This window comes from Colletotrichum lupini, chromosome 2, assembly GCF_023278565.1.
Source record: "Colletotrichum lupini chromosome 2, complete sequence".
NCBI classification, from domain to species: domain Eukaryota; kingdom Fungi; phylum Ascomycota; class Sordariomycetes; order Glomerellales; family Glomerellaceae; genus Colletotrichum; species Colletotrichum lupini.
The window spans coordinates 690,241-713,699 of NC_064675.1; the positions used below are offsets into that span (position 1 = coordinate 690,241).

The 23,459-nt window shown below is 44.7% G+C and overlaps 7 protein-coding genes across 7 annotated transcripts; 2 read left to right on the top strand and 5 right to left on the bottom strand.

The window, feature by feature from the left end:
- Positions 1-4,476: 4,476 nt before the first annotated feature.
- On the top strand, positions 4,477-10,720 carry CLUP02_02584 (uncharacterized protein; the record flags this gene model as incomplete). Its single annotated transcript, XM_049281615.1, has 7 exons — positions 4,477-4,512; positions 9,869-9,980; positions 10,053-10,090; positions 10,212-10,250; positions 10,321-10,374; positions 10,450-10,518; positions 10,586-10,720. 7 exons carry the CDS (start codon positions 4,477-4,479, stop codon positions 10,718-10,720), a joined length of 483 nt encoding a protein of 160 aa, XP_049138758.1.
- A 39-nt stretch (positions 10,721-10,759) lies between these two features.
- Positions 10,760-11,498, bottom strand: CLUP02_02585 (uncharacterized protein; the record flags this gene model as incomplete). The annotated part of the gene is made up of 3 exons (XM_049281616.1): positions 10,760-10,971; positions 11,174-11,313; positions 11,374-11,498. The coding sequence occupies 3 exons, from the start codon at positions 11,496-11,498 to the stop codon at positions 10,760-10,762; spliced, it is 477 nt and encodes a 158-aa protein (XP_049138759.1).
- Positions 11,499-11,607: 109 nt separating this feature from the next.
- CLUP02_02586 (uncharacterized protein) lies at positions 11,608-12,004 on the bottom strand (the record flags this gene model as incomplete). The annotated part of the gene is made up of 2 exons (XM_049281617.1): positions 11,608-11,776; positions 11,925-12,004. 2 exons carry the CDS (start codon positions 12,002-12,004, stop codon positions 11,608-11,610), a joined length of 249 nt encoding a protein of 82 aa, XP_049138760.1.
- A 239-nt stretch (positions 12,005-12,243) lies between these two features.
- On the top strand, positions 12,244-13,059 carry CLUP02_02587 (uncharacterized protein; the record flags this gene model as incomplete). Its single annotated transcript, XM_049281618.1, has 3 exons — positions 12,244-12,278; positions 12,509-12,746; positions 12,832-13,059. 3 exons carry the CDS (start codon positions 12,244-12,246, stop codon positions 13,057-13,059), a joined length of 501 nt encoding a protein of 166 aa, XP_049138761.1.
- Positions 13,060-14,271: 1,212 nt separating this feature from the next.
- CLUP02_02588 (adenosine deaminase) lies at positions 14,272-15,667 on the bottom strand (the record flags this gene model as incomplete). Its single annotated transcript, XM_049281619.1, has 4 exons — positions 14,272-14,478; positions 14,611-15,322; positions 15,402-15,541; positions 15,614-15,667. The coding sequence occupies 4 exons, from the start codon at positions 15,665-15,667 to the stop codon at positions 14,272-14,274; spliced, it is 1,113 nt and encodes a 370-aa protein (XP_049138762.1).
- Positions 15,668-16,890: 1,223 nt separating this feature from the next.
- Positions 16,891-18,495, bottom strand: CLUP02_02589 (MFS transporter; the record flags this gene model as incomplete). The annotated part of the gene is made up of 4 exons (XM_049281620.1): positions 16,891-17,592; positions 17,689-18,090; positions 18,159-18,173; positions 18,241-18,495. The coding sequence occupies 4 exons, from the start codon at positions 18,493-18,495 to the stop codon at positions 16,891-16,893; spliced, it is 1,374 nt and encodes a 457-aa protein (XP_049138763.1).
- A 2,376-nt stretch (positions 18,496-20,871) lies between these two features.
- Positions 20,872-22,773, bottom strand: CLUP02_02590 (uncharacterized protein; the record flags this gene model as incomplete). The annotated part of the gene is made up of 3 exons (XM_049281621.1): positions 20,872-20,945; positions 21,015-22,319; positions 22,398-22,773. 3 exons carry the CDS (start codon positions 22,771-22,773, stop codon positions 20,872-20,874), a joined length of 1,755 nt encoding a protein of 584 aa, XP_049138764.1.
- Positions 22,774-23,459: the final 686 nt, after the last annotated feature.

The window sequence follows — 23,459 nt, forward strand, 5'->3', positions numbered from 1 at the left end:
ATCATTTAGGTATATGCCTTTATCCGGTATATGCATATTCATATATTGAGATATCTTACTCCGCCCAAAATCACTTTTTCGAATTCGAAAATTCGAAATCGACCTTTATATTTAATAAAGGATTTATATATATAAAAAGGCAGACGAAGTGTAAGTCCTTTTTATACTATATACTTACTTTTATTAAATATCTATTTATAAGAAAAAGAAGTCAAAATAGACTTTTTCTTATATATATTTTTAGACTTAAAATAAGTCTATTTTCAAGCTTAAAAACAAGCTTGAATTCTAAGCTTAAAGTAAGCTTATTTATACTAGGAACAATACTAGTATATATTTATATTATATATATTCTAAAATATATATAATGGCGGATATTATCAAGGCAATTACAGGCTGCCTTATGCCTGAAAATCAACGCCTAAAAGGTAGTCAAAATTGGACTACTTGGCTTTCTACTCTTCATATTTATCTTCGACTTTTGAAATTAAATACCTATTTCGAAGTTGAAAACGAATATGAAAATATTACTGAAGAGCAAAAAACCCAATCCTTATTATTAATAAGGCAAAATATTCAACCTGAGCCTCTTTCACTTATTTTTGATCAAATTGATCCAAAAGAGGCTCTTAATACCCTTAAAGCATCCTATGAGGGTACAGGACCAGTTCTACGTCAACAATTATACCTCGAATTCCACGCTATTAGATTGGAGCATTTTAATAGCTTAAATGAGTTTATTAGCTCATTTAAAAGCTATATTTCCAAATTAAAAAGCGTAGGAGCTATTATTGAGGATATAGACCAAAAAACGGTCTTTATATCAGCCCTAACTAATATCTTTCCGATTTGGGCTGATCGTCAAAGGTCTAATTTAAGACTTAAAGAGCCCCCTACTTTAGAGGCTCTTATTACGGATATATTAGACGAAAATAGGAGAGAAATCGATACTCCTATGTCTAGTAATACTATTAAGAGTAATAAATACTCTCGAAATAAGTATAATAAGTCTAAGACTTATTATAAGCAAAATACCAACCCAAATACCAACCCAAATAAGCCCTCAAATTACCCAAATAAGCCCTCAAATAAGCCCTCATATCAACCCAAACCAAACCAACCCCGAAACCAGCCCCGAAACCAACCAAACCAGCCCAATCTTTTTACGAAAAACCAACGCCCACATGGAGATTTGAACCCTCAGCCCTTACAATCAAGGAATTATATGGTTAGTGGTTCCGACCTATAAGTACCCTATAGGTAGTAGGATTACTTCCAGAAGCAAAAGTTTGGAAATAATCGACTCCATACTGTTGTTCGAAGCCTCTAACTACTAATCGGGCCTTATATTTATCAATATTACCAGTATTAATATTGATTTTTCGTTTAAAGACCCATCTAGTAGATAGTGGATTCTTATTAGCTTTATCTGCCCCTTTAAACTGGCATATACACCAAATTGACGTTATTGGTGCCTTTTTAAATGGGGATTTATTAGAAGAGGTATATATAGACCCTTCTAATATACCTTTAACTGAATTTTTTGAAAAATACCCTCATTTAAATACTATAAATTGGGATAAATCAAAAAATCAGTTATTACAGCTTTTAAAAGCCTTATATGGGCTCAAACAAAGCCCTAGACAATGGCAACTAAAGCTGAAGTCTATTTTTAATAAAATAGGCTTTTTACCTCTAAAATCCGATGAGGCTACCTATTCCAACCAGGATTTCAAAAATCCTGCTTTTATTGTTACCCACGTCGATGATTTCCTTATATTTAATAAAAATATTAAATATATAGAGGAAATTAAGGGTAAAATATCGAAATATATCGATATTAAAGACCTAGGCGAAGCCTCGAATTTCCTAGGCGTCAAAATTACTAGAAATCGGTCTAATAAGACTATTTCTCTCTCTCAAAGTCATTATATTAAGGAAATTCTTAATAATAATGATTTTTCCGAAGCTAAAATCACTAATATACCTATAAATCCGGGTATATTAAATAGTGATTTAGGGAACGAAAAAGACGACTATTTACCTCCAAAAGAGCTATTAAAGACCTACCAGCACCTAGTAGGATCTTTAATGTACGCTATGGTTGTAACTAGGGCTGATTTAGCTTTTTCAGTCTCTTTCGTCTCCCAATACCTCCATAAGCCCACTATTTACCTACTTAAGGTAGTAAAAGGTATTTATAGATACCTTAGTGGCACTATTCACTATAATATTACCTATAATGGTAATATTGGGCCTGTAGAATTAGTAGGCTATACTGATTCTAACTGGGCCGGGTGTAAAAGTACTAGAAAATCAACTTCTGGGTACTTATTTACACTAAATGGAGGTCCGATTAGCTGGAAGTCTAAAAAACAGTCTACTATAGCACTTTCTACTACAGAGGCTGAATTTAATGGACTTCAGGAAGCTATTCGGGAAGCTATTTGGCTTCAGAATTTATTATCGGAAATAGGTTATCAAGTTAAACCTATTACTATTAAAACCGATAATAATGGGGCATTATCTCTTGCTTATAATCCTGAATATCACCAAAGGACTAAGCATACTGCCCTATATTATTATTATACTCGACAGGAAGTAGAAAAAGGGAATATTAAAGTAGAATATCTCCCTTCTACTATAATGCCTGCCGATGGGTTAACAAAACCCTTACCTCGGGTTAAACATAAGGAATTCGTTAAGCTAATAGGCTTAAACGATCCTAATAACCCTATTTAACCTATATTATACCCCTAATATAGGTATTTATTTTCCTTATATTTTTATGAATACTTTAAGGAAAATACTCTAGGGTACCAAAAGATTGTTCTAGGGTACCAAAAAACTATTCTAGGGTACTAGAAATCTACTCTAGGGTACTTGGTTAGCTATTTCAACATAGCTAATAAGGCAAAAGAGGGAGTGTTACGAAGGTAACTTTGTTTACCTTATTATTCGCCTTATTATCAATATTACGTAAGCAAACTATATACCATATTAATCTACGATTTCTGTAGATTATTATAGGTATTGATTATGTAAGCAATACTGCTTATATAAGCTTACGTGAGCAATGGAAAGTACTAGAAGGTAACTGAATAATCAGGAATTTACTCGAGGCGGAATTACGTACTACGATTACGCATTCACTTACGTATACGCTTATTAATTATATCATAATTAATAAGCAATGGAATATTCTAGTAGGAGGTTTTTATGCCTATATATAGGCGTGTATTTGCCTACCTAGACCTTTCGTTAAGCAAGCAACTTCTCATATAGTAATTCAACTATATTACTCTCTTTACTACAAAAACCTCTTTTATATACGCATATTTCCCCTATATTCATATATTCTTGCTTCTATATGAATATTCACTTTTCATATTCTATATAAGAATATCCCGCATTACCTCGTTAAAGCTAATTTTACTGGTTTTCGAGATGTTGAATTCTCAAAAACCAAAGAGAATATAATTAATATTCTCAAAAACAAACTGGAATTTTATTTTAACCAGTTTAATTCCTACCCTAAGTATATACGCTTAGATAATGGTACGGAATTCAATATAGGGGAATTATTACCCTATATTAACGAAAAAGGCATTATTTTAGAGCCTTCCACGCCCTATACGCCCGAGCAAAATGGTATAGCCGAAAGGACTAATAGGGCCCTTATCGAAAAGGCTAGAACTATTTTATTAGCAGAGAAATTACCCCTATATTTATGGGACGTAATTTTGAAAGAATTAACTAAATTAGTTAATTTTACCGCTAATATACGCCTTGAAAAGACCCCTATCGAGGCTTTTCTCGATTATTTCTTCCCAAAAAGAAATAATAAGCCGGATTTATCTAATCTAAGAAAAATCGGCTCTAGGGTACTTATTTATTACCCTACTCAAAAGCGAGTCACTTCGAATAAAATGTATACCTATACTCAAAATGGTATATATTTAGGAAAAGAAGGTAATAATATATATGTTATATATTGCCCTTCTAATCCTTTTCGATCTCGATTATTACGGACTTCGCATATTCGATTTATTCAAAATAATAGAATAGAGGGGGTAGAAAGCGTAAATCCTCCTTTATATTCTAAAATTTTTGATAAAATCGAAGATATTCAGGAAATACCTTCTAAAATAGAGGTATTAATTCCCAAATTATCTGAGGAAGAAAAATCTAAATATAAAGATTTTACTCAGAGTATTACCCTACCTCCAGAGCCTAATACACTAAAACAGGCTCTAAATAGCTCAGAAAAATCAGAATGGTTAAAAGCTATATATTCTGAGCTAGAGGTTATTATTAAAAAGGGTACTTTATTAGCTATAGACCCAAATAAGGTCTATAAAGCTAATAAAAATCCACTATCTACTAGATGGGTCTTTAAACGAAAAATCAATATTAATACTGGTAATATTGATAAATATAAGGCCCGATTAGTAGTTAGAGGCTTCGAACAACAGTATGGAGTCGATTATTTCCAAACTTTTGCTTCTGGAAGTAATCCTACTACCTATAGGGTACTTATAGCCCTATCTGCCCCTTTAAACTGGCATATACACCAAATTGACGTTATTGGTGCCTTTTTAAATGGGGATTTATTAGAAGAGGTATATATAGACCCTTCTAATATACCTTTAACTGAATTTTTTGAAAAATACCCTAATTTAAATACTATAAATTGGGATAAATCAAAAAATCAGTTATTACAGCTTTTAAAAGCCTTATATGGGCTCAAACAAAGCCCTAGACAATGGCAACTAAAGCTGAAGTCTATTTTTAATAAAATAGGCTTTTTACCTCTAAAATCCGATGAGGCTACCTATTTCAACCAGGATTTCAAAAATCCTGCTTTTATTGTTACCCACGTCGATGATTTCCTTATATTTAATAAAAATATTAAATATATAGAGGAAATTAAGGGTAAAATATCGAAATATATCGATATTAAAGACCTAGGCGAAGCCTCGAATTTCCTAGGCGTCAAAATTACTAGAAATCGGTCTAATAAGACTATTTCTCTCTCTCAAAGTCATTATATTAAGGAAATTCTTAATAATAATGATTTTTCCAAAGCTAAAATCACTAATATACCTATAAATCCGGGTATATTAAATAGTGATTTAGGGAACGAAAAAGATGACTATTTACCTTCAAAAGAGCTATTAAAGACCTACCAGCACCTAGTAGGATCTTTAATGTACGCTATGGTTGTGACTAGGGCTGATTTAGCTTTTTCAGTCTCTTTCGTCTCCCAATACCTCCATAAGCCCACTATTTACCTACTTAAGGTAGTAAAAGGTATTTATAGATACCTTAGTGGCACTATTCACTATAATATTACCTATAATGGTAATATTGGGCCTGTAGAATTAGTAGGCTATACTGATTCTAACTGGGCCGGGTGTAAAAGTACTAGAAAATCAACTTCTGGGTACTTATTTACACTAAATGGAGGTCCGATTAGCTGGAAGTCTAAAAAACAGTCTACTATAGCACTTTCTACTACAGAGGCTGAATTTAATGGACTTCAGGAAGCTATTCGGGAAGCTATTTGGCTTCAGAATTTATTATCGGAAATAGGTTATCAAGTTAAACCTATTACTATTAAAACCGATAATAATGGGGCATTATCTCTTGCTTATAATCCTGAATATCACCAAAGGACTAAGCATACTGCCCTATATTATTATTATACTCGACAGGAAGTAGAAAAAGGGAATATTAAAGTAGAATATCTCCCTTCTACTATAATGCCTGCCGATGGGTTAACAAAACCCTTACCTCGGGTTAAACATAAGGAATTCGTTAAGCTAATAGGCTTAAACAATCCTAATAACCCTATTTAACCTATATTATACCCCTAATATAGGTATTTATTTTCCTTATATTTTTATGAATACTTTAAGGAAAATACTCTAGGGTACCAAAAGATTGTTCTAGGGTACCAAAAAACTATTCTAGGGTACTAGAAATCTACTCTAGGGTACTTGGTTAGCTATTTCAACATAGCTAATAAGGCAAAAGAGGGAGTGTTACGAAGGTAACTTTGTTTACCTTATTATTCGCCTTATTATCAATATTACGTAAGCAAACTATATACCATATTAATCTACGATTTCTGTAGATTATTATAGGTATTGATTATGTAAGCAATACTGCTTATATAAGCTTACGTGAGCAGTGGAAAGTACTGGAAGATAACTGAATAATCTGGAATTTACTCGAGGCGGAATTACGTACTACGATTACGCATTCACTTACGTATATGCTTATTAATTATATCATAATTAATAAGCAATGGAATATTCTAGTAGGAGGTTTTTATGCCTATATGTAGGCGTGTATTTGCCTACCTAGACCTTTCGTTAAGCAAGCAACTTCTCATATAGTAATTCAACTATATTACTCTCTTTATTACAAAAACCTCTTTTATATACGCTTATTTCCCCTATATTCATATATTCTTGCTTCTATATGAATATTCACTTTTCATATTCTATATAAGAATATCCCGCATTACCTCGTTAAAGCTATACGTGCTAGAATATGTTATATATTGCCCTTCTAATCCTTTTCGATCTCGATTATTACGGACTTCGCATATTCGATTTATTCAAAATAATAGAATAGAGGGGGTAGAAAGCGTAAATCCTCCTTTATATTCTAAAATTTTTGATAAAATCGAAGATATTCAGGAAATACCTTCTAAAATAGAGGTATTAATTCCCAAATTATCTGAGGAAGAAAAATCTAAATATAAAGATTTTACTCAGAGTATTACCCTACCTCCAGAGCCTAATACACTAAAACAGGCTCTAAATAGCTCAGAAAAATCAGAATGGTTAAAAGCTATATATTCTGAGCTAGAGGTTATTATTAAAAAGGGTACTTTATTAGCTATAGACCCAAATAAGGTCTATAAAGCTAATAAAAATCCACTATCTACTAGATGGGTCTTTAAACGAAAAATCAATATTAATACTGGTAATATTGATAAATATAAGGCCCGATTAGTAGTTAGAGGCTTCGAACAACAGTATGGAGTCGATTATTTCCAAACTTTTGCTTCTGGAAGTAATCCTACTACCTATAGGGTACTTATAGCCCTATCTGCCCCTTTAAACTGGCATATACACCAAATTGACGTTATTGGTGCCTTTTTAAATGGGGATTTATTAGAAGAGGTATATATAGACCCTTCTAATATACCTTTAACTGAATTTTTTGAAAAATACCCTAATTTAAATACTATAAATTGGGATAAATCAAAAAATCAGTTATTACAGCTTTTAAAAGCCTTATATGGGCTCAAACAAAGCCCTAGACAATGGCAACTAAAGCTGAAGTCTATTTTTAATAAAATAGGCTTTTTACCTCTAAAATCCGATGAGGCTACCTATTTCAACCAGGATTTCAAAAATCCTGCTTTTATTGTTACCCACGTCGATGATTTCCTTATATTTAATAAAAATATTAAATATATAGAGGAAATTAAGGGTAAAATATCGAAATATATCGATATTAAAGACCTAGGCGAAGCCTCGAATTTCCTAGGCGTCAAAATTACTAGAAATCGGTCTAATAAGACTATTTCTCTCTCTCAAAGTCATTATATTAAGGAAATTCTTAATAATAATGATTTTTCCAAAGCTAAAATCACTAATATACCTATAAATCCGGGTATATTAAATAGTGATTTAGGGAACGAAAAAGATGACTATTTACCTTCAAAAGAGCTATTAAAGACCTACCAGCACCTAGTAGGATCTTTAATGTACGCTATGGTTGTGACTAGGGCTGATTTAGCTTTTTCAGTCTCTTTCGTCTCCCAATACCTCCATAAGCCCACTATTTACCTACTTAAGGTAGTAAAAGGTATTTATAGATACCTTAGTGGCACTATTCACTATAATATTACCTATAATGGTAATATTGGGCCTGTAGAATTAGTAGGCTATACTGATTCTAACTGGGCCGGGTGTAAAAGTACTAGAAAATCAACTTCTGGGTACTTATTTACACTAAATGGAGGTCCGATTAGCTGGAAGTCTAAAAAACAGTCTACTATAGCACTTTCTACTACAGAGGCTGAATTTAATGGACTTCAGGAAGCTATTCGGGAAGCTATTTGGCTTCAGAATTTATTATCGGAAATAGGTTATCAAGTTAAACCTATTACTATTAAAACCGATAATAATGGGGCATTATCTCTTGCTTATAATCCTGAATATCACCAAAGGACTAAGCATACTGCCCTATATTATTATTATACTCGACAGGAAGTAGAAAAAGGGAATATTAAAGTAGAATATCTCCCTTCTACTATAATGCCTGCCGATGGGTTAACAAAACCCTTACCTCGGGTTAAACATAAGGAATTCGTTAAGCTAATAGGCTTAAACAATCCTAATAACCCTATTTAACCTATATTATACCCCTAATATAGGTATTTATTTTCCTTATATTTTTATGAATACTTTAAGGAAAATACTCTAGGGTACCAAAAGATTGTTCTAGGGTACCAAAAAACTATTCTAGGGTACTAGAAATCTACTCTAGGGTACTTGGTTAGCTATTTCAACATAGCTAATAAGGCAAAAGAGGGAGTGTTACGAAGGTAACTTTGTTTACCTTATTATTCGCCTTATTATCAATATTACGTAAGCAAACTATATACCATATTAATCTACGATTTCTGTAGATTATTATAGGTATTGATTATGTAAGCAATACTGCTTATATAAGCTTACGTGAGCAGTGGAAAGTACTGGAAGATAACTGAATAATCTGGAATTTACTCGAGGCGGAATTACGTACTACGATTACGCATTCACTTACGTATATGCTTATTAATTATATCATAATTAATAAGCAATGGAATATTCTAGTAGGAGGTTTTTATGCCTATATGTAGGCGTGTATTTGCCTACCTAGACCTTTCGTTAAGCAAGCAACTTCTCATATAGTAATTCAACTATATTACTCTCTTTATTACAAAAACCTCTTTTATATACGCTTATTTCCCCTATATTCATATATTCTTGCTTCTATATGAATATTCACTTTTCATATTCTATATAAGAATATCCCGCATTACCTCGTTAAAGCTATACGTGCTAGAATTAATAATAATCTTTTTAATATAAAATATATTATTAATACTTTACGGCTACGTTACTACTTTTTATAAATTGTATTTAATATTAATAAGGATTTTAATATTATTTTTTAATTCGTTTCTTAGTTTTTTTATTAAGGCTATTATTATAGGGTTAGTTTAGTTATTAATATTTTAATAAGTATTTTAACTTAGTATACTTAGAAGCTCTTATAGCCCTTAAAGAGAGGCTTTTAAAGGATTTATAATTAGATTTTTTACTTATTATAAGTAAAGTTATTATAGTTAAAGCTATAGCGTTACGAACTTCGATAATAAGTAGTTAGTAATATAATTTTTTTTTATAATAAGCTTAAAAAATATCTTAATTTAAGTACTAAGTAAGTACTATATTATTTTATTAAAACTATATTCTTATACTTATAACTTAAAAAGAATTAACTTTCTTTAATAATAAGGTACTTAGAATATCTACTTATACTACTACTACTCTTTGCACCGGCTGTTCCGCGACCTGTGCACTACGTTTCCTAATCCACGTCCACATCACCTCACCAAGCAGACGAATATTCGTAAATCGCTGCTACCCTACGGAGTCCTGCAGTTCTGATCTGAACTCAGTCGCTGTGGTTAGGGCATTTTGGACGCTGATATATTTATTGCTCCCGAGAGCGTCTTCTCTTGACGCACTCTTTATCCTTTTCTTTCAGCGGACCACATACGACCAGGACACAGCCAATGCCAGAATACAGCCTCTGGGAGGCGGGGATACGCAAGCCGCACCGGCAGCGCTTGCCAAATAGAACCATTCCGACTACGAACATCTACCCCTCGCCTCTCATCGCTAGTAGCTGAACCGTATTGCTCTTTCGTTTGAACCTGACAGACACCATCCACGATGCTTGCTCGAAAGGCTTAGGCCTCGCTCTGGAAGCGATCAGCGGTTGCCAGCTCAACGTAGCCAGAAATGCCCAGCAGCATTAGGGTTCAGCAAGGAAATCGATGGCAGAACTCGAAACCTAAATAGGACGGGCAACATGCGACTTGAGCACACCGAGTCTGCTGGACGTTGGCAAAGTTTTCGGCGAACCATCCGAAAACCTTATCCTCCAGAAAGGTAGCTACAGCCATCAACACAGTCTTCAACTCTTTACCGGTATACCTTTCCAGTTGGAGGGACTACCTAGGGCTGGAACGAGGATCAGGGCCAGAACAACGATGATGACGAGCCCTTGGTCCAAGTGCAGATCTAACTCAAACGTTTGTTCGAGAAATCCCCAGATGTCAGGTGGCGACAATCACGAATTGGGCAAAAGGCATACCTAGACAAGAAGACCAATCACTTCCTTGCCGGGTCGCTGCGCGGGTGGGAGCCGTCATCGTCAGTCAACCGGGGCCCTCGGATGATTGGGCGAACCACCCATCTATTCCCCTTGTTACACAGCAGCCCAGCAAGCTAAGCTCGCTCCCTTCTGGCTGTTTTGCTTTTCCGACATCACCAGTTTTGCCGTCGTCCCAATCGCTCGATCTCATCTCAAGTCAGACCTTGTCGTAACCATTACAGATCACGGCCTGACGCTTCGGTAGATCTGTCGCCGCATCGCCGACCCCAGTGCCGCCTTGTATTTACAACGGCCCTTTCCTCTCGTTGTCGAAGCTTTGAGGATGTATCCGCAACGAAGCTTTCCCATCACCCGTCAGGGTCATCTTCCGGTGGTTCCAGTAGGGTGGGCGGCCCAAGCTCTCGCTCTCAAGCCAGCCGGTGCCATCACTAGCCCCAAGCTTCCGGTGTTGCTTGTTTTTGAGGTCAGAGGAAGAGAATGTCTCGTCTTTACTCACTGTATTGGTCCATGTCGATGATCGTATATGAGCGAAGCAAGCATGCCGATATCAAAACCATCAAACCGATGTCAACATAAACACTCCAAGCATGCCGCCCCCACTGCCACTTTTTTACTTTGCAGACGGAACACATGATTAGTAGATGATGCCGTTTGCACTTTAGTCGCGGCGACGGTATACGTACGATTCCAGACGGACATCCAACTCTGACTTCTTTTACCCTTGCGTCGTCTAACATCATTGCCGAATCCTGCGCCCCCATATCAGGCGCGGAATAGCCAACTGTCGGTACTTTTCTGGAAAGTACAGGCAGTGCCAAATCGCGTCTCATGTCTCCTCTGAAGAGCAAAAAGGCATCAAACCAAATCGATGAGCCTACATATATACTCGACAATCACACATCGTCGCTTGAGATGTAGAGAGCACGAAACGACGCCGCCCCTTTTTTTCGGTGTTCAACAGCTATCCCTTGAGACTTCTGCAAGTCGACGCTCCTATCCTTGTGTTTGGTATGGGCGCCCATCGCTGTTGGTACCCGTGTTCTGCTTCAACCTTGCGCCACCTCTCACTAGCCTAAGAGTAACCTTGTGGAATGTCGTGTTGTTTTTGTGCCACCTTAGGCGGTTTAAGCTTCAGCTATAGATTTCCTTCATGTTGAGAGACTGGAGCCCGTCAGCCCCGGCATCTAAAGAGCCTCTTATGGTGCCACCGACAAATCGTCTGACTAGGCGAATTACGGCAGTGTCATATCCGCCGGCGATGTCATTTTGCCGCCCGGATACGCTCTCCTGGTGAACAGGACTGGCCAGGCGCATAACAGGTATGGCGTACCTAGCTTACACGCTAAATACAACTACATACCTCTGCTGACGCCAGACGATGTCGAATATCAGAAAGCAACCCTCAATCTCGCTCGCACTGTGCGGTACATCGGCAGTCCAAGTTCGACCCCATACCGAATTTGGGTTGGTAAGGCCTCCATCGAAGCACAATGGCGCATGATGGCAGCTCATCTGATTCGCGAAGCATGTTACAAGATGGATCGAAAGAGACCGAATCTGACAGCCAATTGTTCGATTTTGCCCAGGTCGAAGCTTTGACAGATGTGTCGCAGTCAACGTCACCGACAAGCAGATTCACTGCCTCGCTCCCGTTCCAGCTCGGCGAGGGCTCAATATAGATTCCGCAGGAATTCGTGTATCTCCGCAAACCTACTTGATGACGGACCAGTTGGTCATTGGGTATTGATAGACACACGAGATTATAGAATGGGGTACATTGCCCAGAGTCAGGACATGTCGTCGTAAGTATCCTTATCGGCACCTTTGATATCTTCGACGGCCGCCGATCAGTCTTCTCCGCTGGGCGGGAGACGCACGGGCTCCTATTCCACCCGGGATCACGGATAGAATCCGCTTGCTACACGCTTCTAGTCACTGCCATTCCCCCTTTGTCTCTTTCACACTTGCATTGAACGTTGGTACGGATCCTCGCCCCGTGATAACCCCAATGCTCTGAGCTACCTATCCGAAGGTCGCAGCCTTTTGAAAGATGCTTTCTTGTACTTCTGGCTCCATGTTTAGCCGTTTCACATTTCGACGCCGGGATCACCTTTCCTACGGGTGGCATGACGGATCTCGTCTGGCACCCGTCGATGATCCAGGAAATCGACGAGGTCTGTGTGTCGTCTCAACGAAATGTTAAGACGAATAAAGATCGTGCCACGGTTTATTACTCACAATTCGCAAATCTGCCTCCGGAGTGTACTCCTGTAAGGCAGTCCGCGGAGTGCGCGGGCCCAGTACGACGATGTTGGACAACAAAATGCCAACCCATACTTCTGCCACTCTCCATAGGGCCGAGGCAGTGAGAGCCAAAGTGTGGCACACCTGACAAGCAGGACCACCACCAAGCCTCGAGGCTGCAGCAGACGAGACATTTTGCCGTTTCTTAGCCCTACGACTTGGGCGGTATGCTTGCTTCCCTCTCCTCAACAGCACAGGGCGAGGAGGAGGACCCTCCTGGCAGCTTGGCACGTCCTTGCTGCTGGCAAACGCTCGTGCGGTCTAGCGGGAACCATCTAACAGATCTTGCTTCCCAAAGACAGCCTCCCACGCCTCCATGTTCAAGGGATGCCAACGTAGCTTGCACGCTTGGGCAATTATGTAAGACGCCGTCTCGACTTGGGCATTACATGCGTCTGCCTACTTGTAGCACCTACTTGCTGCACAGACCTGGTTATCAGTAATACAGTATCAACGATTCCGGACTCTGCCTTTAACACGATGGCGAACTACTGCATCGTGCTTCGAAAGCATTGACTCGGTAGAATTGGTAGACTTAACGGAAGCCACTGTTAGAGTTTCGTAAGGCTATTTGTAGAGTCATTCCTCAATTCAGCATAGCGTATCTCCTACCATCAAAAGCTTGTTGGGATAGCCAGCCGTATTCCTAGTACTGGTGAAGTGCAGTACGTTTCTAAAGGCGTTGAACGTCTGTTACGAAGCAGCAGACAATAGCACGATCGAAATCTCTCGCTAGAATCTTTCTTCTGGTCACAATGGGAGAATTACAAATCTGAATGAACGGAAGCCGGACCAACCCAGATTCAGGCTAGCCCAGGCCCGGTCCGGCCAGATTTCACCGAGTATCAAAACGGGACCCCACGAACAGTGTTACTCGGTAAGTTGCAAGGTGCCGAAAGCAAAGCTAATCAAGACGGGCCTCCGTAGATTGCTGCTTTTGATGCGAATCGGCCACATCGATTCTAACTCATGGTGGGCAGTCGATTGGCCTGCCTACCCGGCCGCCCGCCCGTATGGCAGACAAAGTACTCGAGAGGGGGGTTGAGCCGAGGGAAACTTCATTAAACACAAGATCTACCTCTCTGCTATTGAGAAGCAACCGAGTCAACGCTTTGCCGAACTGCCCAATCATTCTCCATCTCACGGGGGAGCCTACGGAAAACTTCGTGCTCGTACACGGCAAGACGGTCAGGCAGGCATAGCGGGCAGCATTACGAAGGCTCTCGCTCGACCCCGATCCGGAAATTTGAAAGCGAACGTCCGGCCCTCGGGGTCTTGTACCGGTCCGGTGCAAGGACCGGTACAAGAGCAAGTTGAGTTTGGGTATTCTAATAGACCCCGGGTTGGACCGAAATTTCCATCCCAGGAAATTGTTTGTTGACGAAGTTGTCGACAATCGCTATCTCGATATGGCCCTTTAACACGTCTGCAGGTCCCTTTGCTAGATCGTTTCTCGGTCTACTCGGTTCATCGATGCGATACGGCACTTGTTTATTGTTGAGCAGCAGCTACAGTAGTGGTGACGGCAGGTTTCCACATTACTTGCCGGAGACGTTCTTTCTCGGTCTCGTCGGCAAAGATGGTCTCTATGCCCCGTCGGGCGAGGGCGCAGATTTCGTCGCGGGAGAGCTTGAAGTGCTCCGCTACCAGCCTGTACTCGTTGGACAACGGGCTGCCGAAGACGCCAACGTCGTCGGTCTGGTTTGATTTTGAGAGTTAGCTAACATGCCTTGCCGTTTGAACAACAGATGAGCGTCGCGAAAAGATTCTCAAAAACGGAGTTGGAGGCCTCAGAGGGAGGAAGAAGAACCATGAGAAAAAGGAACGTACGCCCAGAGATATCAAGCTCCCCTCCACACCCCACCACTCCCCGAAGTGATGGCCCTCGAACCCGCCCGTCACCATACCCGCGTGAACGTTGCAGCTGAGACACAGCTCGAGCCCGATGCCACGCTTGGCGATTTCCCGCTTCACATCCTCGCCGAGATGGATCACGTGGCCCAGCCGGCGCGGCGACCACGACAGGATCTCGGCGAGCTCCGCCGGGTGGCCGGAGCACTCTGCCTCGCCAAAGTGGATCGTGATGCCGAGGCCGAGGGTCCGGGCTTCGGCGAAGGCGTGGCGGAAGATGGAGATGTTTTCAGAGTCATCGTCCTGGCCAGTGTGAACGCGGGCCGCCGGGTCGCCGCAGAGGTCCACGCCGACGACGCCCCTGTCGCGGAAGGAGGCTGCGAGGCGTACCGTTTCGTGGGCTTGGGATGGGGTGTGGCGGCGGTCGACGGAGAGGATGAGGCGGGTGCGCATGGCGTTTGGGTTATCCCTAGAAGAGGCCTCGAAAGCGTCTATCGCGGAGAGAATGACGGCGACGTAGGCGGACGGCGGCTGGGGGGTCGGCGAGGGGAGGGAGCGCGGGGTGGTGCGGAGTTCGAGGTAGGTTACGCCGTCTGCTTGGAAGTCTTGCAGGACGGAGAGGGTTGCTTTGCGGAGGGTGTCGACGTCGGTGATGAGATTGTAGATGTAGGATGAGAAGAGGGGGAAGAAGCTGTGTGCCGGTGTGTTTGTTAGTCATCCAAGCCAGGGAGCAGAGGTTCTTGAGAGGTAAAGGTGAGGTTAGGTCTTACGTGGTGAGGTCGTAGTCGTGTTTGCCGTCCGGCATCACGATGAGGGGGTCCTCGAGGTCCATTTCTCCCGCCTCGTGCTTAATGACCCAGATGTCGTGGAGGGTGCGACGGCTTATGCTGCCCGTCAAGTGGGCGTGGAGCTGTGATGGTGTCAGATGAGGGTGTTCATAGCTATAGGTCTCATATCCGTAAGGGTTCTCTTGAAAATATACCTCGATTTTAGGAAGAGCTACAAAATCCATATCTATTGTTGGTTGGGAACCCATCTTGTCCCAATTGTTGCGTTTTGTCTTGTTGAGGATATCCCGTGCCTTTCAGAAAGTTGTGAGTAGATGTTGGTTTGGTTTTCCCTCCTTATCAGCTGTCAAATGGGAACCGTCGATATCCCACCCCTCTTATTCCTGCCGTCTGTGCGGGTGGGCGGAATTGAACCGTCGGACCGGAAAAGAGGTGGTTGGGAAGAAGATCGCGGGGAAGTCTCCTGGGCGACGTTGAACTCAACTGATGTAGTTTCTAGAGAGGGGCGTGTGAGACAAGGCGACAACACTGCTGTGTTTGGAAAAGAAAAAACTGTGAGGTGTTTCGCGATTGGCAGTATGCAGTGCAGGTTTCCCGACACGGTTCCGAGTCGGAGCGGGCCGACGGTGCCGATCCCGGAGTGCAGGAGCCCCGAATTTTCTGGGATGCGTTTGCTTCCGGTGGAGTGAGACATTCCCGGCGCCGGCCTATTTGCTTTGTTCGAGTCCGGGTCACTCATGAAACTTTCCGTATGCCAATGCTGCGATTTTCTTTTCCTTCCCTTTGTTCCTATGTCTCTGCCGCTACTTTTTACACTTCAATTGACCTTAAGTTCTTTATGATACTACCACACTTGAATCGTTTATACTGCATTGCCAATATTCCTTTCAAAGTGAATCATGCATCCTGGCCAACTGACAATTCTGAAATGTTTCTCTTGGCTGGACATGGATCCAAGGTGGCATTGCACATCCAGAATCAAGCAGGCTTCAGTCAGCGCACGCAAATCCCAAGAAGATGAACTTTGGTTGTAGTAAACCGAATCAGGCAAACCACTCACATAAACCGCCTGTCTTGCAGTGCATTTTGATTAGTAGTCAAGTGCTTCTTACTATCCGTTAGTGAAAACGCAAGCTGCTTTTTTAGTTCACCGTGTGATTCGTACTTGTTAATCGTGAAGGCAACCTGTCCAGCTTTGGTTTGCCATACTGCCCATGTTATAACCACCTCTTCTTCTTGTTACGCCAATAAAGTCTCAAGTAATACCGCTCAAGCAGATTTGAATTCTATTCGATTTTTTGTTTTTCGTGGTATGAAGACCTTCAATCTCCAAATATGATGCAAAGTACATCTGGACATCCTCATTCCGAGGTAGACTCGAGTTGCAATGTTTCTTTCAGAAGGCCACACTTTGCGTATATACATACGATATACCTGGTATCCTTTTCCACCTGATCTCTTCCCACTCCCCTCACTCCTGCTTATGTCCAATCCTCGGCAGACACAGCCACAACACGAGCATGATCCCCAAGAAGGCGAGGATGATCGGCTGCAAAACCTGCACACCCTTCGCCTGCGCCAGCGCGCCGACGGCAAATGGCAAGATCGCCGCTCCGCTGCCGCCAAACGCCGCCGCAAAACCAATGGTGCTGACATGAAGATGCCTCGGCAGCAGCTTCGTCGCGGCGACGACAACGGCCGGGAAAAACGGACCCAAGAAGAACCCCTGAAGCGCGACCGCCACGGCAGAAACGTAAAAGTGCGGCACGAGCCAGAACACCAGCTCGAGCGCCATGGCGATGGGGATGTAGACCGACACGGCGAGCTTGACGCCCAGCCTGGGGGTCACGAAGCCGAGGACCGCGCGGCCGAGGGTGATGCCCAGCCAGAAGCCGACCGAGGTCATGCCCGAGTCGAAGTTGTTGGCTTTGCGGACTTGGATCATGAACTGCACGATCCAGCCGCCGAGGGAGACTTCGGTGCCGACGTAGGCGAGGAGGAAGAGGGCGCAGAGCCAGGTGACGCGGGCGTAGGGGCGTTTGAGGAGAGCGGTGCGGAGGCCGCCTCCGGCGTTGTCGCTGCGGGAGTGGCTTACCAGCTCGCGGTAGACTGCGCCGGTTTGCGTCCAGAAGGCCGCCGTGCACCAGACGAGCTCGATGGAGGCCAGGCCGAGCTGGGGAGGTTGTCGTAGGGTTAGAAAATATGAAACACCCAGATACTCTCTTCGTTACAGAGAATGGGTAGAGGGTGAGAGGTGTCTGGTACTCACCATGAAGTGGTAAAAGTTCCACCAACCCAAGTTTGCCTTGTTAATCATAGTCGTAGCAATCAAAGGGGCAATCACGCCGCCGACGCCATAAAACGCGTGCAAGAAGCCGAGGACCTCGTTGGCCCTCGCCATGTTGCCAATGTACGCGTTCCACCCGGCGTCGCTCAGGCCGTTACCGAAGCCGGCGACGACGAAGGCGGCCACCAGCGCCGGGTAGGGCGGGTGCTGGGAGATGATGATGTAGGCGACGATGTGGCACGTGGAGGCGATGACGGCGATGCCGCGCTGGCCGAGCTTCAGGTGGACGTAGTTGTTGAGGGCGGCCGAGAGGACGTAGCCGACGAAGGGAGAGAGGAAGACGAGGGAGACGACGACGTAGGAGAGGCCGTAGTAGGTTTCGAGCTGGTCAGGGGTGTCAGTCAGCGTGTAACTGGGGATATCACAGTTAGCTTGGACGGGAGGAAACGCACGTAGGGAATCAGAGCCTGTTTCTGAGGTCAGTCGCTATACGAAATTTTGGAGTTTCTGATGGGATTGGTGAGAGAGACTTACACCGTAGGCGGCATCATTCGCACCGGAGACGAGGAGACTGAAGAAGCAAGATAGGACTCTGAAGAGGTTCGACCTCGGGTGATTCCATCTCTGCACAACTTCGGCTGTTGTCGTCGGAGCCGGAAGGCCCCCCGTCGCATCTGTATTCGATCCTAGAACATGACCTTCGGTATTCAGGAGGCTGCCTTCCTTCGAGGTCAATTCCTGGAGGGGAATCTCCTGGCTGACCGTCAATGTGGTTGACTCAGCAGACATGTCGTATCTGATGGTGACAACTCAATGTCCTGTCCCAGACCCTTGAGCAGTTTGTCGACTCGAAGTTGATCAAAGCTTTCAATTAGAATTCTTTAATTGTATTTCAGCCGTAGTCCAGGTAGGCAAAATGTCAGGTGGGCTTGGGGTTTTATGGGAAGCAACTTCAAAGGAGTTTGAATTTGTTTGAAAGCTGAGAATGACGAATGGGGATCCTAGTCTACCTTGGACGGAATATGTAATACGCCATTCCTTGCATGGGCGATGTGGGACGATCTCGAGCTCGAAGCGGGTTACTCCAGACTCACGGATACCTACCTTGCGTCACTAAGCTCTGTATCCTAATTAGGGCTGGCTCGGCAGCTACCGAGTACCTTTACTGGTAGTGGAATGGTAGGCCTTCCCGGAGAACATTTCGCAGCCAGAGTCAAGACTCAGTTAGTACGACTTTATGTGACTTTGGCAATGTTACGAAGCAAACACCAGCGCTGCCATGGTGAACAATCGCCAACCCCGGAAACTCGGACACTGCGAAACGGCGGGCGGCCCGAAGGCCCGGAGACTCGATGGGCCTGCGAGCAACGCACGTCAGAGAGCTGATTGGCTATCTGGGTAAAGTTCGGTGAATCTGAAGGTGAACGTGCCTAGAAGACCGGTGGCCGGCTAAACGTTCTGTCCCCCGCGAGACTCGTTCACCATGGTTAGACCCGAGGAGACGGCGGAGAGGAGCGGACATCAGGCCCCGGTTTATTGTCAGAAGTGGATTCAAGGATTTGAAGTGTTTCCTCATTGGGAAGGATTGTCAACCTGTAGCGGCGACACTCCGCGACGCCTATTTAGACTGCGTTGGAGGAATAAGTGCGTCACGGGGTGATCAGTAATAGGATTCCATTGACTAATCTCATGTGCCAGAGAGGTCTGAATATGAATTCCGCAATGTCATTAGCTTGAATGAATCATCTTGCCGTGCTTACCCTTCCTCGTTCGGGTCAGCATGTTTCTTGTGTGACTTTCCCTATCACTTTTTGAGGGGGTTACTAGGAGAATTATGGAATTCCCAAATTAGTTCAGCGACGAAAAGAATATCCAGCATCCTGTCGTCTATAGCCACACCCAACGAGACAATTTCACCGCGGGAACTCGGGATATAGATGAATATCTCACTCATTATCGTTCTTCATTACACGTCCGCCATTTTTGTTGCTTCGAGCGGGCCTCCAACAACAGTAACGTAAACCCTGGCTGAGAAGCCAACTCTATCGGTCTTGAGATGCAGAAGTTCCAGCTCAAGAGTCTTGTTCCTCGGTAAAAAGACGAATGACAACACAGTTCATCCATGAGCAGATGAAAGGGTCGACACAGGAGAAGAAACAACTCAACCGTCACAAGCTCTTCTCCATGCCCGCCGCAATCCCACATGCCAACCGATCTTCTTCTATCTGATCTCAAGTCGCTCACCTACCTAGTCCCGCAGCCTCGTGGACACCAGCTAACAAGGGATGTTCGAACTTGCCAGGTGTCACTGCATCTCAACCTTCGTATACGCCCAGCCAAGCCCTCATCCTCAATCAACTAGGTCCCTCCAAAACGTCACGACGATATGTTCAGAAGCAGAATTTCATTAAGCCTCGGCATCTCCCATCTGACAAAAAGGCCATACGTAGACGGCAGATGCCATCAGGGTGAAGCCCGAACAAGCCCGGTCATGCAGGTGAGATATGGAGTCTTGTGCCCCGTCTTCCGAGATCACCCGCAGGGCGATGCATTCGTTCCCAGCAGTTCGGAAACTTTTTGCGCAGCTTCGGCTCGTCCCGCTGCCAGCCGCTTAGTCCCGCAAAACATTACCCTATCTCACGAGTATCCGTACAGATATCCATCTGCCTACATCACATCACATGTCGCAAGCTAGGTGAACCATGCGTCCGTCATGTCATGTTGTATGTGTCTTCATCGTAACATTTCCTCATTATTCAACTCTCACGCGTTCGAGCGCAGGATAAGCCGAGGACCCTCGGTAGTTGTTTTTTGAACATTGTACAGGTGTTATTGGCAAAGAAAAGCAGCATCGGACAAATTCCTACAGGTGTAATGGTAGGTAGTCGTGTGTGCGTTTGTTGGTTTTTCATTCCCCCCCTTTTCGAAGGAGGGACTTGAATCGGGTGTCCCAGTTTCTACCCAGTCTATCGTTTCCCCGCCCAGCCATTAAAAGCCGATCGATTCTATCGTTTCGCTCAAGACACCAATAAAACAAACAGAGGTCTGACGGAAGAAAAGGTTACAGGACACAAAAGAGAAACAGAAACACAAAGAAGTAGAATTATCCCAGCGCCAAAGGCAAGGAAAATGATTCATAAACGCCTAGAATAAAGCCACCCAAGCTTATTCTCTTGAGATGTCGCGACCAAAGACCTTGGACTTGAGCCAATCATTGACGACGAGGAGACGGTTGCGAGCTAAAAGGTCAAGAGCGTTAGCATGTGACTACAGTAGGCAGAATTACGTCAGGGGGATATAGAACTTACTGCTGAAGCACATGGAAAGGTAGGCACTGCGCCAGAAGAAGTAGGTCATAGTACCACCACTGGCAATGTTTCCGTTCCACCAGGCAACATCGGCGACAGCCTTCTCGCTGCCAATGTAGGCCAAGCTGCCCTGGTGAGAGTAGTGGAAGGGCTTGATGTCTTTAATGCGGCGGAGCTGGCGCTCGTGAGCCTCGATCTCCTTGGCGACCTCGGCAGCGTTGCCGGGCTTGAGGTTCAGGTTGGCGCTGAGCTCCTGGACGCGCTCCTCGAGGGTCTCGGTTCTGGCCATGTTGTTGAAGAGCTTGGCAAGGAAGTTACCCTCCTGTGCGGCGACCTGAGCAGTCGGGGCGTATCCGGCGACAGCGCAGTCGCCAATGGCCCAGATGTCACGGGTGCCCTGAACAACGAGGTACTCGTTGACGGCCAGACCGCGGCGAGAGTCCTTCTGGGCGGGGATCTTGGTGATGAGGTCGCGGATGATGGGGCGGACAGCGTTACCGGTAGCCCAGACGAGAAGACCGTAGGGGATGGTGAGGGTCTGCTTCTTTCCGTCGGGGCCGGTACCCTCGGCCTGGACGTAGGTGTCGGTGACCTTCTTGACCATGGTCTTGGTCAAGATGTCAATCTTCTCCTCCTCAAAGGTCTTCTCGGTGTACTCAATCAGCTGCTTGGAGAAGGAGGGCAAGACGTTGGGGAGAGCCTCGATCAGGGTAACCTTGAAGCGGTCGGCAATCTCGGGGACCAGACGCTTGATGTCCTGCTCGAAGAAGTCCTGAAGCTCACCGGCGAACTCGACACCAGTGGGGCCACCACCGACGACAACCATGTGCATGAGACGGCTGACATCCTCGGCAGACTGATCCTTGAAGGCGGCGGTCTCGACGCAGTCCATGATCTTCTTGCGAATCGCCTGGGCGTCGTTAATCTCCTTCAAGAAGCACGAGTTCTCGCGCACGCCGGGAATGCCAAAGGTGGCATTCTCAGCTCCGACACCGACGACCAGCAGGTCGTAGGCGACCTCAGTCTCGGAGGTGGTGCCCTTAATCTCCGACGTATCCAGGATCTTGACAACCTTTCTCTCGGGGTCGACGGAGCTGGCCTCGGCTTCGTAGAACTTGACGGCGGCCTTCTTGTGACGGAGGATGGTTCGGATGGGCTCCATGATGGAGCGGTGCTCAATGGTACCGGTGGTGCAGGAAGGCAGAAGAGGGGTGAAGAGGAAGTAGTTTCTGGGCGAGATGACGACGACGTTGTAGTTCTCCGTGTCAAGCTTCTTCAAGAGAGAGACGGATCCCCAGCCAGTGCCTGTTACAAGTTGTCAGTATGCGCGATATGTGCAGTGGGTGTATGAATGGCGCGCAGGCCGTCGAGTGAGGAACTCACCGAGAATGACCAGCGTCTTCTTGGTAGGGTCCAGCTCTACCTGATCCTCGGGGTGCCTGTCATCGTAGACAACATATCCAATGTAGCCGAAGAGACCGAGGGCAGAGAGGTAGGTCAAGCGCCAGGCCCATCTGAAGGTCTTGCGGACCTTGCCAGCCTTCTTGGGAGCGACATCGGCGTAGTTTCTGGTAAGCTGGCGCGCAACGGTTCCGACCTGGGGAAGGGCGGCGACTCTCGGCCTCGCGGTGAGGGTTCTGAGAGATTGTCTGGAGGTGGTTGTGAGGGTTCTGCGACCGGCATTGGCAGCACGCGGAGCTTTCGGGAGCAGCTGCTGGGCTGCGCGAATGGAGCTCATGGCTCTGACGGAGGAAGCCATTGCTTCAATTGGTGATGGAGAGGAAGGTCCCCGGTAACCAAAGATGGTTCTTGATGGCGAGGCAAGAGGATGCGACACTTGGTTGAAGGGAGGGGAAGAGGGAAAAAGGAAAAAAGAAGTCACGAAGGAGTTCGGAGGAGGGAGGAAATTCGGAGACGATAAGGATGCGCGGGCAGCACAAGCTGGTAGGACAGGACAGGACAGGACAGAGGAACTGGGGGTGGGAATCGCAAAAGTGTGACGCAGCCAACGAAGAGAGATTTGCAGGCTGGCCGCTGGACCCTCCCGACCTGGCGGTATTTTTTGGCAGCTTGCAGAAAATTTCAGGTGCTACGGGGGTGAGGACGTGAGGTCAGAGATAGCGCGCTCCGCCCGCGGCGCCGCCAGCCCAAAAGATGAGGTGGAAGAATGGGAAGCTTGGACGGGAGAGACGGTGTGTGATTGGGTGGGATGTTTGCGGCAATACAGTAAACCGACCGCGAGACTCCGACTCCATCTCCCAAGAGCAAGCAATGTGTCTGCTGCCGACATTGGATCCAAAAAATGTCTTGGCCGTCCCGGGACCCAGCTGCCTTAGGTCCCTTGCTGCGCTTGCTGTGTAGTGTTAGCTGCTTAGCTGCTTACATGCTTACCTGGTGCTAGGCATACAGGGGATTCAACTAAACTCCGTATCGTGGTCCGCGCAG